Here is a 13,209-nt window from a genome sequence, read left to right as displayed (position 1 = left end):
CAAGAGGATGACCTCCAGCAACATGGGGCCTGCACTTGCTACTGTCTTCAGTTTGGCAACCCAACACAAAGGCAGTGGGCCTGGTATATACAATTTTGGGGCCAAGCTCCCTATTCACAGAAACAGGCTCCCCAAGAGACAAAGCCTGCAAGATTCTTAATTAAGTCTAAGTGAAAGACGGCCTAACCACATCCTGCTCACATCTTCTGAGTACCTTCATTCTGGACTTCAAACAGCCACAGAACACTGCCCATCAAGCACGCCAAGGCATTCACAGCCAGCAACAAACAATCCCCCCCTCTTTAAAATATAGAAAGCCTAGTCTTCGGCACTGCCTCTTCAGCCTGCTCTCTTTTGCTGCTGATTTTAGACATGTCTCTGGTTTGTAAAACAGGAAACAAAGGGACTTCTTGTGTGTCAGAAGCCCTCCAGAGGGTCTGCATTTCATTCCTCCCTCTCCAGGCAGTGTCTGGAGAGCTCTTTAGCCCATTTCGTCTCATTAACATTTCCATGAAGGATCAAAGAATATATTTAAAAAATATCTAAGTATTAAGTACAATTCCTGCTAGGGAAGCCGCATAAACAGATACGTTTAAGAAACCTGTGCAAATTCCTTTGCCTGACCCATTTCTTTATTAGATAATTGTCTCTTCGCAAGAACAACAACAGCTTTTCTTTCCATTGAGCTGCCCTTTCTACAAATCCTGTGAAAATCTTGATAAATACATTCCATTGAACACCCCCCTCCCCAAAACCAGCAAACAATTTCTGTTTTCCAAGCTTCACTGTGATAATGTCCCTTGCAAACAGAAACCAATTATTCCCTGGCAGTAAGTCACCCGCAGTATGAATTGCTGTAATTTTGCCCCTTTTAGCAGCTGCTCAGGGTGGGCTGAGAGGTGGCTGTGGTAATGAAGCACGGATGAATACTAAAGAAGCACTGAGGCATGGCATCCTGTGGAGCAGCAGTGTTTAATTTTTCCTAAAGTACTTTCTTGCTCCAGGAAGCAAATCAATGAGATTTATGTGTCAGAAAGGGAGCTTTCTACTGTATATTTGCATTCACAATCCCAACCAGAATACGAATTTCTATGCACCTGACTAGCTTGTAAAAAACTTTCACCTTATGTTTTAAAAGTGCTAACATACCCCTCCCCCTCCACAATTCTTTGCTTTCTCATTAGAAATGCCCAGCAACATCCGCCAGACAAAGGCACTGCAAACAAAGTGTATGGAAAGGAGTGAGAGGGGGGGGGGGGAATTAGGGAAAACAAAAAAAGAAAAGAAAAGAAAGACGTGCAGAGGAATTCCTTTTTTCACTGATCTGTGGAATACATTAATATCCCAAACTGTTGGCACAGACTCGAACGCTCAGATGGGTGACAATGCAAGCAATGACTCTGAGTCTGGGATCTTCAAATAAACCTCTGCTGCTGTCATGGCCACCGGGAAAGAGGCTGAGGGCAATATTCGCTGACCTTCATTTCGTTGTTTCACCAGACCTAACTGCTGGACCTTTGTTTGCCTGTTACTAGGAGTTCCTCTTTCAAAAATGTCAGCATTTCCTAGACGATACAAGAGCCAGTTTATTAGGTAAATAAACCCACCCCTAAAGCAGTCTCTCCTGCTCCACGATGAGAATCCACGGAGAGCAGAGACAAGGAGCAAATCTGAACCCTCGAAATGAAGGGAGAGAGAGACCGCAGAACTTTGGAGCGCATCTCAAAGCCAAATATGAAAAGGCCATCAAATGTTATATTGAGCCATCAAGGAATACGGCTGGGAAGACTGAAAACTGCAACAGAGAAGACCTTTCAAGTAACCAGGGATTTGTATGGCTTATGGCACTTTCCATGAAACGCATGTGCACCAAAGAGGTCTCTGGCCCAGACTCCGCAGACCAGGATGAATACAGGGAAATGACAGGTGTCCCTTATTTCCAAACATTACAGTCCCATGTACATCTACAGGACAGCCATCACAGATCCACATTGTTACTCACCACTGTTTTGGCAATCAATTAGTTTGCAGTTATATTTCTCTGGTGAAAGCGGGGGGGGGGGGCATTTATTCCACCCTTCCTTCTTTTTGAGGACTCCAAAGGGAGGATAGAGTTACTCAACATCATCTACAACAGCAATGAGAGTGAAATCCACCACAAAACACCGTGGATTCAGATGCTTTCCTCAAGATTGGTCTCCTCATTTATTTGAAAAAATGGTCAATGACTCGGCCCCAGATCATAGCCCAACAGTAGGGCTGCAGTTGCACAATGAAGAGCAAACATGAGCTGGTCCCTCTCCTCTACTACACAAACAGGCCCTGAGCATGAACGGCCAACTGCACAAACTATTGGTTTATGTGACTGTCCCGCCATTTTCTTGAGGTTCAGAAATGCTACAGATCAGTCCTGCATGTGATCAGGCACTCATGAGGAAGGGCCAGTTCACATTTCACATGGTTTCATGTGGTGGAGGGAAAGATGTTTGCACTGCTCCTAATGGCTCTCTCAGTTTTGTTTCAGATATGAAAACAAAGAGGGGTGGGGAGAAAAGCAGCAACAGCAACAGACTGGCTGGTTGGATATGCGAAATCTTTCAGGTGGAACAAGGTATGTTAACCAAGGTATCTTTAACTGAGAAAAAGCACCCTGGATGTCCTTGCTTTTAGGAATGAAATACTACGAATCCTTATCATCTCTATTTTGGAGGCTGACGTGCACCTTAAGATTGCCCTTATAAGTGGGGAAAGTCTTTATCCTGGAGCTTTCCACCATCCTTCCATTATCTGCACCCTATATTTCTGCTGCCTAGCATCTGCTTTTGAAATACCAGTCTTTCTGGTGAAGGGAATTAAAGAGCTTCAGAAAAATGCATGCAGAATCAGGAAAGCGGGCCACATATGATTTTCACCCAGCTCCCACAAAACAAAACAAACTAAGTCATGATCTCAACAGAACCTCAGCACGATAGCCAATTGTATTTTTTTCTCTGTTTTTAAAGGAAAATTAAACAACCACCTAAAATCACAGGGAAGCCTCCACCGACTTGCAGGATGTGCTATAAAATAAACAGCAGGCGTCAAATTCTGATTATCACATTTCTGCACTTTTTCCAGAAATATCAAGCAGTGATTTAACTCCTGGACACGTATCCTTGGAAACCAAACTATAAGCAGCTGCCCCTGGATGTTCACACAATGCCAGGTTTCCCCTCTTTGTATTCAAATATAACTAATTACTTGGCCTTTGAAATGATAGATGGTTGAGGGGGCGTCCCGGGGACGCACCCCAGCCCTCCAATGGCAGAGCCAGATTGCCGGGTCTAGCAACAGCTGCTCCAAATCCCCCACGAGGTGAGAGCAGGCACCAGAGAGGCTCTATTTGAACAGCTGCATATGCAAATGTAATTAACTAGGTGTTGCTGGCCTCTTCCGCTCACCCAGCCTGCATAGGCATGCTAGACTCCCCTTACCCATTTCTTTAAGGTGAAAGGCTGGGGGGGGGCACACAACAGCATTTTCTCACTAGACATGCCAAATCCTCTTCTGAGTTTAAAGAAAGAGTAAATAACAAGGATATAATTATGAGCATCAGATCCAAACTGCCTACCAGAGTAGCTCACAATCCTGCGTCTTATCACTCTAAATTTTTAGATTTCTGCTCTTGGAAGCCTAACGAGACAAAATATTAACTAAGCTCGGGGTTTATTTTTCTTTGGGGAGACTGTGGGAGTTGGAAGGATTTTACTGTCCAGACTATTTCTTTCTGAATGCTTTCACCATGGACTTCTGCCAAGTGACAAAGAGGTTGCTCAGTGATTAAAGCATTGGGATAGAATTCCAGAGATACAGGTTTAATGATAGCCATACCATGGGGCTGTTTGGGTGACCTTGGCAAGTCAAGCAACTTATCCTTTACTCCACCTTCACCAGAGGAGAATGGGAAAAGGAGAGAGCGCATCTGATGGTGGTGGGAGGCGAGCATATTAGGATCTGTGATGCTCTTGACAAGATATAAAGAAGAAAAAAATATGTATGAAACGATGCTGTCTTGTGAGCGCCCACTGCTGCTTAAGGTCTTGAACTCTGCAAATCATAGCATGCTGGGCACAATTATCTGAGCTTCTGATTAACATGCCACAGCAGTTGAAGTCCTCAAAAAGCACAAACATTTTGACAGGCATAAGGGGATGATATATGAGTGCAGCAGTCCCAGCGTCTGAATCTGAAATAAATGACAGCTCAGCAGTTACAGGGCCCCAAAGGCCACTGTTGGCCACCATCCAGACAAGTTATCTCTATGTCTCAGGGCCAAATTAGACTGATCTTAAGTTCATGAATGAAATTAATGCACATTTTATTATGTAAAGAGCAGCTGAAATAAGAACCCACCTCCCATTTTACAAGAAGAAGTTACTATGTTTTTATGCCCCTTCTCTAAACTTGGTCCATTGCTCTGCTATCAGTATGAGGTGTCACACACACTTCATGGAATAAGATCTGCCAACGTCACAAACCAAATGGTAGTAACATCGTGGAAAGTGATTCCAAATACCCAGATAGCTGGGCTTAGGGAACATGAAAAGGAGCAAAGAGAAAAATGGAACAGCTCATAAACCAGAGGAAAAAAGTTGTTTCAGGGAAATCATCTTTTGGTTCAGACCCAAGGCAATTGTCCGTGCAGTTATTGGAAAGAACGCTGGCACAATCTTCTGGCAAACCGGCCACAGGAAAGGCTGACTTCATGTCACACTGAACTAAGCTCCCCGCAATACTAAAAATAAAGCGGATGGAACTTTCACTCGTCAGAATATATATACTTTGCATCAGCTGAACAAACCTGATTACTTGCAGCCCTGAATTTATCAAGCCAATTGACTTTCTGAGAAAAATAGCCAAAGAATGTGGGTACTGCACCAGAATGATGAATAAGGTGAGATCTGGGGGCATACTCCTACTTTCTAGGGACATACTTTTAGGATGTCATCCACATTTTAAAAACCCCACAGATTTATTTAAAGTTTGCAGCAAAGTTTGAGGAACACCGTAAAAAAATAATATTCTTGTGAGAAGTTAATACAGCGCAGCGCATACCGATTTAGGTGATAGAAATCAAAGCCATGATTTTTGTTCTCCCCTAAAGACACCTTAAAAACTAAAAGCAAAGAGACATCTCGCTGCGATGCCCCCTTGTGGAACAGAAAAAAATGGGAGGTTTTAATACAACCCATTCCTATATCTTACCATTCATATGCATTTCTAGTGAGCTGGAAGAACTGGCAGAGAAAGAGGGGAAATCAGGGAGGATAGACTAAGTCATCTTTAATTGTCCTTGGGACTATTGGATGAAATAGACCTTTGTTCTCTGACTCTTAGCATTTCATAGAGCCAAGTTGCTAGGTAAAATCAAATCAATCTGAAAAGCAACTTTTATCTGCTTGATGATGGGGGGAAAGTATCACTAGCCTACACTATATGATTTCATGACTAGATACGGGAGCAAATCCCTGCTTTCAGATTCAGAACTCAACTACACAGCAATCTGTAGGGATTTAATATCAAATGGCTGACTGCCACCCGGCTTAAGATGTTGATGCTAATAATGCTAGCACAAACTGTATGCTTCTGAAGCTCCCCCCGCCCCCGCCCCGGTACCATGGTAAAGTTGCTAATAAATAACAACGACAACATTTATAGCAACATCTAAAGCCAGGAGATCAGACATTTTCCATCATCATCCCCTCCTCCCCGCAGAGCCATCATGAACCACCACTATCTTAACCAAGTATATTATGTTTATTAATTATTAACTTCCATTTACTGTCCGCGGCATTGAAGTCTTTTCTGACAGACAGAAGGAGGGATACAAATACTTCTAACAAACACAGGATTACAGTGGTGCCCCGCAAGACGAATGCCTCGCAAGACGAAAAACCCGCTAGACGAAAGGGTTTTCCGTTGCGGAGGCGCTTCGCAAGATGAATTTCCCTATGGGCTTGCTTCGCAAGACGAAAATGTCTTGCGAGTCTCGCCATTTCCCACCCGCTTCCCCCCCCTTTTTCAAAGCCGCTAAGCCGTTAATAGCCTTTTAACAGCTTAGCCGCTAAGCCTTTAATAGCCGCTAAGCCGCTAAATCGCTAATAGTGCTAATCCGCTTAGCCGCTAATGGGGTTGCTTCGCAAGATGAAAAAACCGCTAGACAAAGAGAATCGCGGAACGGATTCTTTTCGTCTTGCGAGGCACCACTGTATTCTGTCTAAGCACAGTTAAACAGTCTAACTTGATGGCCTTCTTTCTTTTTTTCTTAAGTCATTTATGTTTCTCGGGCAGAAAGAGACATTCAGTATTAAGACATTCAGTAAATTAAGTGCACTGTGAACACAAAACTCAACAATGAAGATCAAGGATTCCCCCACCTGGCACAATTGGTTTTAAATCTAAGTCTTTTGAAATTTAACACATGCAGTTATCTGAAACATCAAGGAATTGTAGAAGAGTATTCAGTTGTATTTTATCAGCCCGACCAGTGTTTCATACTGTTTTGCACTAACCCAGGGTTTCCAAACTTGGGTCCCCAGCTGTTTTTGCACTACAATTCCCATCATCCCATGATGGGAATTGTAGTGCAAAAACAGCTTGGGACCAAAGTTTGGGAAACCCTGCACTAAACCAACGTATTATATGGAAACGAAATGGTGCTAAATATCCTATACCTATCATGTGCCAAGAAAATAAAGATTTAAAATTATGTACACATGTGGCTTAACTGGCAACATACAGTTTATTACAGGCATAGGCAAACTCCACCCCTCCAGATGTTTGGGACTATAATTCCCATCATCCCTAGCTAACACAACTAGTGGTCCGGGATGATGGGAATTGTAGTCCCAAATGATGTAGGGGGGGGAGTTTGCCTATGCCTGGTTTATTATGTTTGACAATATGGAAAGTGCAATAGTAGAAACAAAAATTGCAACATTGGTGGCCTTCACATAAGAGAACACTCTGCTTTGTAGGGTATCTGTAGGCACAGGCATTTTACCAAATGGAATCACTTCTACAAATAACTCCCCTTCTCTATATGAGGATACTAATTTTACTCCTCTTCTATCATGTCATCTTCTTTTCTCTCCTCACTCTCTTTCTCAAAAGCAGTAGCTGCTTAAACCATGCTTAATTAACTGCCATTAACCCTTACAAGAAGGCAGTGAAAAATTATTTATACTGCTTCAGGCCAATAATTAGAAGCTACAAAATGGCTTCTAATTAAAAAAAAAAAATTTAAAAAGTAGACCTTTAAGTCAAACCATATCTTACCACAAGAAGATGATTTTCTGTCCACTGTCATTACACGCTTGGTTTGGTTGCGCAGCTTGTTGTCAGTATTTTCTACTAAATTGGTGATATCGTCGATGATTTCTATTAAAAAAGAGATATCGTTATATAGTATTAATATCCAGCTTTCCCACCATCACACCCAAACAAATGCAATGTTATCATTTTATGGCATCCTTCCAGCAACCAAGAGCTCTGCAGCTTTGATCTAACTTATTGGCATGGCAGCCCTCTGAGGAAGGTTAGACAGATGGCTAAATGTGACAGAAGCCAAGCAGAAGGCACCCAAAAGCATCACGGTAGGTGTAGCCCATGTAGATGCTGCACTTAGCTAGCATAATGGATTAAGAACGTGCAGACACATCTGTTCCTTGGCCCATAGTTAGTACAAAATGCTTTATAAATTTAGACCAGGAGAAGGGTGAAAATTTTATCTGGGCTGTTTGGAGTGCCTGCACAGAACCTCCACTTTTGCAATGGGCAGTGATCACCCCAAAGCTACCTGCAAATGACCAGAGATTAGAAACTGGCCCTGCACATTCAGCCCTCATGCTACTTGCACTGCACTATATTGCCCCACAGATTTTGTCCAAACCTGCAAATGGAAAATATTTGCACCTTTGCATATTGGTATAAATACAATTTCTAAGGCTCAGTTATAATTGAGAATAAAAACTGAAGCATGATCCTGTTTATACAGCTTCCTTATAGACTATCTCTCTTACTTCTTCTCGCCAATATTCCATTTTTCAGCACAAATAATGACATCATGACTATAAGCAAGCGCTAACTGCACTTCGGCGTTTAAAAAAACATTATTTGCTTATTTGTTTCCAGCTGAAATTCAAGGTGCAGTTATTGATCTATGCGAATAGCAAACTCCACTCTCCAAGTCTGGATTCACATGTATTCCCCCAAAATGGGGGGTGCAGGGGAGGGGAGAGACTGAGCATGTTCAGTGGACACAGAATGCTGGCTGACTGCTGAAGGAAGGCAGGGGGCAGAATGGAACATTGTAGGGAAGAGGGATAAAGTGAAATGAGAGGGGAAAGAAGGCACAGCTGCCTGGCATCCTGGCACTCCACACTTAGCACAGGTCCCACTTGCACTGAGAAGCATAAGAACATAAAAATATATATAGAAAGAGGTTAACATTCCAGTTTCTTCAGAGATGGCATATCCAGGTGAAGAAGTCATTGATAACGGCAGAGAAAAACGTCTCCTAAGGATGCCATACATCCACTGAAAACTCATCGGGTTCACAAGGGTGACGCTGTATAAAACAGCTCCTTACAGAATGGCTGGTTTCCATCACAGACCTCGCAATGGATTCAGAGTGAAAAAACAAGGGAAATTATTAAGCAGTTCAAAAATTAGCAAGCTGCCAACATCCGAGTGAAGTTTCAACATGTTGTCTTCCAGTTGCAAGCCTCCTGCTCTTGGATATTAGGTCAACGTTTTAGTAAATTCAATCCCGTCTTCACATATACAGTCGGTGTGGCAGGGGTGGGGCCAACTGACAGGTGGTAGGTTATGAAGTAATTTATGAGGAAAAGCTTCTACTAGTATGTTTGCTCAGTTCGAACGATGAAAATTCAAAACTGATGACTTTCACAAGTTACACAGCCACATTAAAGTAGTTTTAAAAACAAAAAATAGTGTCACTGTCTTTGAATTATGTTTTTCTGGCTTCTGGAGCACAAAACAGAAAACTGTTCCAGAAAGAACAACTGCCAAGTGTATAAATTGACCATGCCCCACTTTGAGTCCATTTACAATAAAAAAGAGGAATTGTACAGCATTTTCTTGAGCAACCACAGTACTTTCAAGGCCTCACTGCTTAAACTACCCCTGTAGTTTGTACATTATAAACACTTCACTTTATAAACGGTTACATCTATGGGGATGGTTTACATTTGGAATACCAACCTCTCTGCTCTGAAAACCATACAAATGATATTGTATTTTATTGTATTTCAGTAGCCAAGAGTGTGAGCTGTGAGCCACCTGCTAACCTCACCCACAAATTCACTAGATAGTCTTGGGCAAGCTAGCATTCTTCTCGGTGCTAAGCCCTACCATCAATAATAGAGAGGGGAAATATTGCTGTACCTTACAAGGGTGTAGCAAGGATTGCTGAGATTATGTGAAGTGTACTGAATTCCTGAAGTGTTCCATGTATACTATACATTGCATAGGAAAGCTTCTCATTCATGGCAAGGTGCCACTGTGATTTCCAGGTAGACCAAGCCTGGAAGTTCCTAATCTTTATGAGCCCAAAATATGCAGTCTGTGTGAGGCACCGATCAGGAACCCAGGACATTACAAAATGTTAAGAAAAAGGAAAATAAACAGCCTTCCCTTCCATCACTCTTCTTTAACATGAATTCACCAGGAAAGAATTTGGAGGGGGAAATGGGTAGAGAGGGAAAGAGAACTCTGTGAAATTCAGGGCAGATGGGCAATGAAGAAGGAAAACTGGAAACTGCTCAGCTTAAGAAAATAACATTTTTGTTCTGTAGGAAGTAAAATGCTCCTTCTCTCCACCCCCACGGGAGAAGGAAGATTTACTTGGTTACATCCCATCCTGAATCAGAGTTTCTGTCTGTGTGCTACTCAGGTGTGCCCTCTCCCAAGAGGCTTGCGAGTTCTTATACTTCTGAACCACACACAGAGTCCCAAGCATGGCGGGATTCCTATAGCACTCAGAAGAAAAGCAGGCTGCTTGCCATATAACCTCCTCGTATTTGTACTAATTGATTTTCTGATTTATTTAAAATATGTAAAAGCCTTACTTGGATTTGGCAGCTGCCTTAAAGTACAGGCTTCACAGTTCCTGCCCACTGAGTAAGCCAAATACAAACTGCACTTGCAAAATGAAGAGGGGAATGGATTTAGCAGCAGCGCTGGGTACAATCGCATCTTAGCTACAGATTAATAAGACTACAGGAGAGCAGGATTTCCTTTATTTCAGTTCCACCCAGCCTTTCTTCCATGTGTGAGGTTCCAAGCCAGGCTTTTATTCGAACTTGATGATGTTACAGCGTGACGCAAGGCTGCCACTGCACACCAGGTGCCACGGCCACCGCCTTACCTCTTGCACTCTGGCGTCATTAGTGCATTATTCTCATTATTAGAAACTGCCTCTGTTTCATGAAGAAGGGACTATAAATTATAAAAAGAAATGAATAAATGTCCTGGAAGAGCAAGAAGATGCCATCTGTGATGGAAAACGATGGGGAAAAAATATTTTAAAAAGTCAGGCAGTTAGAGATGTGAATCTGCACAGGGGGAGGCAAGACTGAGGGAGAGATACCTGAGAGACAAAAAGATCACATGAGACAAGCAGAGAGTATGTATAGAGGCAGATGTGGGAAACCTTTGGACATCCACATATTGTTTGACCAAATCTCCCATCAGTCTTGACCATGCTGGCTCGAGGGCGGTTGGGCATTGTAGTTCAGCAGGTTCCCCATCCTAATATAGAAAAATTGCAGGTCTGGGTGATGTGGATTGAGAAACAGATGAACATGTGAAAGCGATTAAGACTACATTAGTAGCAGGGGTTCACTGTACTAATATAGTGACAAGAGAAGAACACCCCACACCTACCATTTTGGTTATGACGGAGTACACAAATAAATTGGCTGGCAAACCAATGAGTGACAAGGCAGCCAGCCTCTGCATGGATGGTATTGGCTAGCTGGAATCAGGACGCCTGGAAGCCTCCCAGTAGCCTCCTCGCTCAAATCCCTTATATTTATTCTGGAGGTACACAGTGTAAAACCCAGCTTCTCCAAATAGATCTATATCAACAGAGTAATGTATATCTGTAAAATATACACCACAAAACTAGTCATGGGACATGGCAAATATATGTATACTGGAACTGGGTTTAAGAAAAACATCTCAAAACCTGAAGCCCAGAACATTTCATATCATACCAAGAACATTACAGTATGACGAAGCTTAATCTGGAGGCAACCCAGTCTCCATAGCCGCTGCCACCATCTAAGGGAGCACCTTAGAGTGAAATGCCAAGGAAATGAATCACGCAAAACACCAGGCTACACACTTCAAAACAACGCAACACTATGCTCAATAGAAGAAAGCAAACATTGTGTATCATGCCAGTGATGAAAAAGCTTGTGGCCAATGTGCACATGCGAAGCAGAGCGCTTTAATACTGAGCACCAAATGGAATCTAAAGCCCAAAGAAAAATCTAAAACCCAAAGCAAATGAAAGCCATACATTCTCATCTATGCCCAAATAATGGGAAAGTTTAATAAATGTCCAAGAGGAAGCAACCTATAAGCAGCCCTTTACACAAGAGCTAGTCTCAAATAATAACAAACGGATGCAAGTTGTGCTGATATAAACTTTGCTTTCCTCAGCAAATGCTTAGAGGCAACAGTCTTGACATCATGAGAACGACCTTGCCAGATTAGGCCAAAGGCCCACCTGGCTCACAGCATCCAACATGAGTGCAACAGCTCTCTTCCCCATTGTGATTCCCAGCAACTGGTATTCAGAGGCATACTGTCTCTGACAGTGGAGGTAGAACATTTGGTAATGGCTAAGTTTCCTCTTTTCAAGTCAAATGTGTGTGTTAGGTTTTCTTGGCAACTGTCCTTTTACATATATATTGAATTTGATAGCACTATGGTCTCTATTCCCAGTCTGCTCAACAACATTTAATCATGAACCAGATCCTAAGACCTGCTTAAGATTAAGCCCAGGGTTGCCCCTCTGGTACCCTCCATGACCAACTATTCTAGGGCACAGTCATTTAGGGTATCTTGAAATTTTATCTTTTCTTCATGACTGGAGCACATATGCACTCAGTCTGTGTGAGGGTAATTGAAGTCACCTGTTACTACAACATTTCCTCTTTTGAATGTCTCCTTGATTTCATTCTCCATCTGACTATTTACTAAATTTAGTAAATAATAAAATGTTTGTGAAAAGGGGGTTGTTCATTTGTTTTTGTTCTTGTTTCCATTATGTATTTTGTGTTCTGCTTTTGTATTTTTATGTTGTGAACCACCCTAGGATTTTTGGTATACAAATCTATGAATGAATGAATGAACGAATGAATGAATATCGCCCTGAACATTTTGTTCAACTACATCTCAGCTAAAGCATCCATGACAGATGGCCATCCAACCTCTGCTTAAAAACCTCCACCTCCCATCAACCCTAGCTAGTATAGCCAATGGTCAGGAGTGATGGGAACTGAAGTACAGTAACATATTGAGGGCCACAGGTTCTCTACCCTGAAACTAAAGAAATTATTTATATTTGCAAAATTATTCCGGAGAATGAAGAAAGAATAACTACATACCATCAGTTACAGCAATAATCATCACTTAGAATGAGTACTTGGTGGAAAGAGTAGTGGGGCAAGAACTGAGCTCAAAATCCATGAATATTAACTGGAGCCCTTGCTCTCCAACATGCACCAGGGATTTTCTTTTCCAGCTGCTTATTTTGTTTTATTCAAACAAAACACACAAGCATTAATTTTAGTTGTATTTAATTGAATAATTTCCCAGGAGAATAGTTCAGGAGAGTTTTAGAGCAGCTTGTTTCCAAAACCCATTACTGACTGGCATATACCACAGCATCTGCGTGCCAACCAAAATAGGATGCTTTAATGTTACTGGAACTACTTTCGTTCCAGATGTGTTGAGAACTCCTGGTGATATAATGCAGGCAATAGCTGTATTTACACAAGGTAGTATTTTGAGTATCCTTTTCCAGTTATCTTGGGTAAGATAACAGACCCCTTAATTGGAAGCATTTGAATATAAAGCGAGGTCACTTGTTTCTCCCCCTCATTCTTAAAGTTTTCCTTGCTTTGCTTTTCATTA

The 13,209-nt window shown here is 42.1% G+C and overlaps 1 protein-coding gene across 2 annotated transcripts in view; it reads right to left on the bottom strand.

Moving 5' to 3' along the window:
• The window catches only part of STX8 (syntaxin 8), a 120,741-nt gene that overhangs the window by 58,196 nt on the left and 49,336 nt on the right, over positions 1 to 13,209 (bottom strand). For both annotated transcript variants that reach the window (XM_028717172.2, XM_077924323.1), the window contains exon 7: positions 7,318 to 7,419. In XM_028717172.2, coding sequence (XP_028573005.2) covers positions 7,318 to 7,419 — 102 coding nt within the window. The remainder of the gene's footprint in view (positions 1 to 7,317; positions 7,420 to 13,209) is intronic.

This window comes from Podarcis muralis, chromosome 2 (assembly GCF_964188315.1).
Source record: "Podarcis muralis chromosome 2, rPodMur119.hap1.1, whole genome shotgun sequence".
Taxonomy (NCBI): domain Eukaryota; kingdom Metazoa; phylum Chordata; class Lepidosauria; order Squamata; family Lacertidae; genus Podarcis; species Podarcis muralis.
Note: the sequence above shows the minus strand (reverse complement) of the source record. Positions and strands in the feature narration are given on the sequence as shown.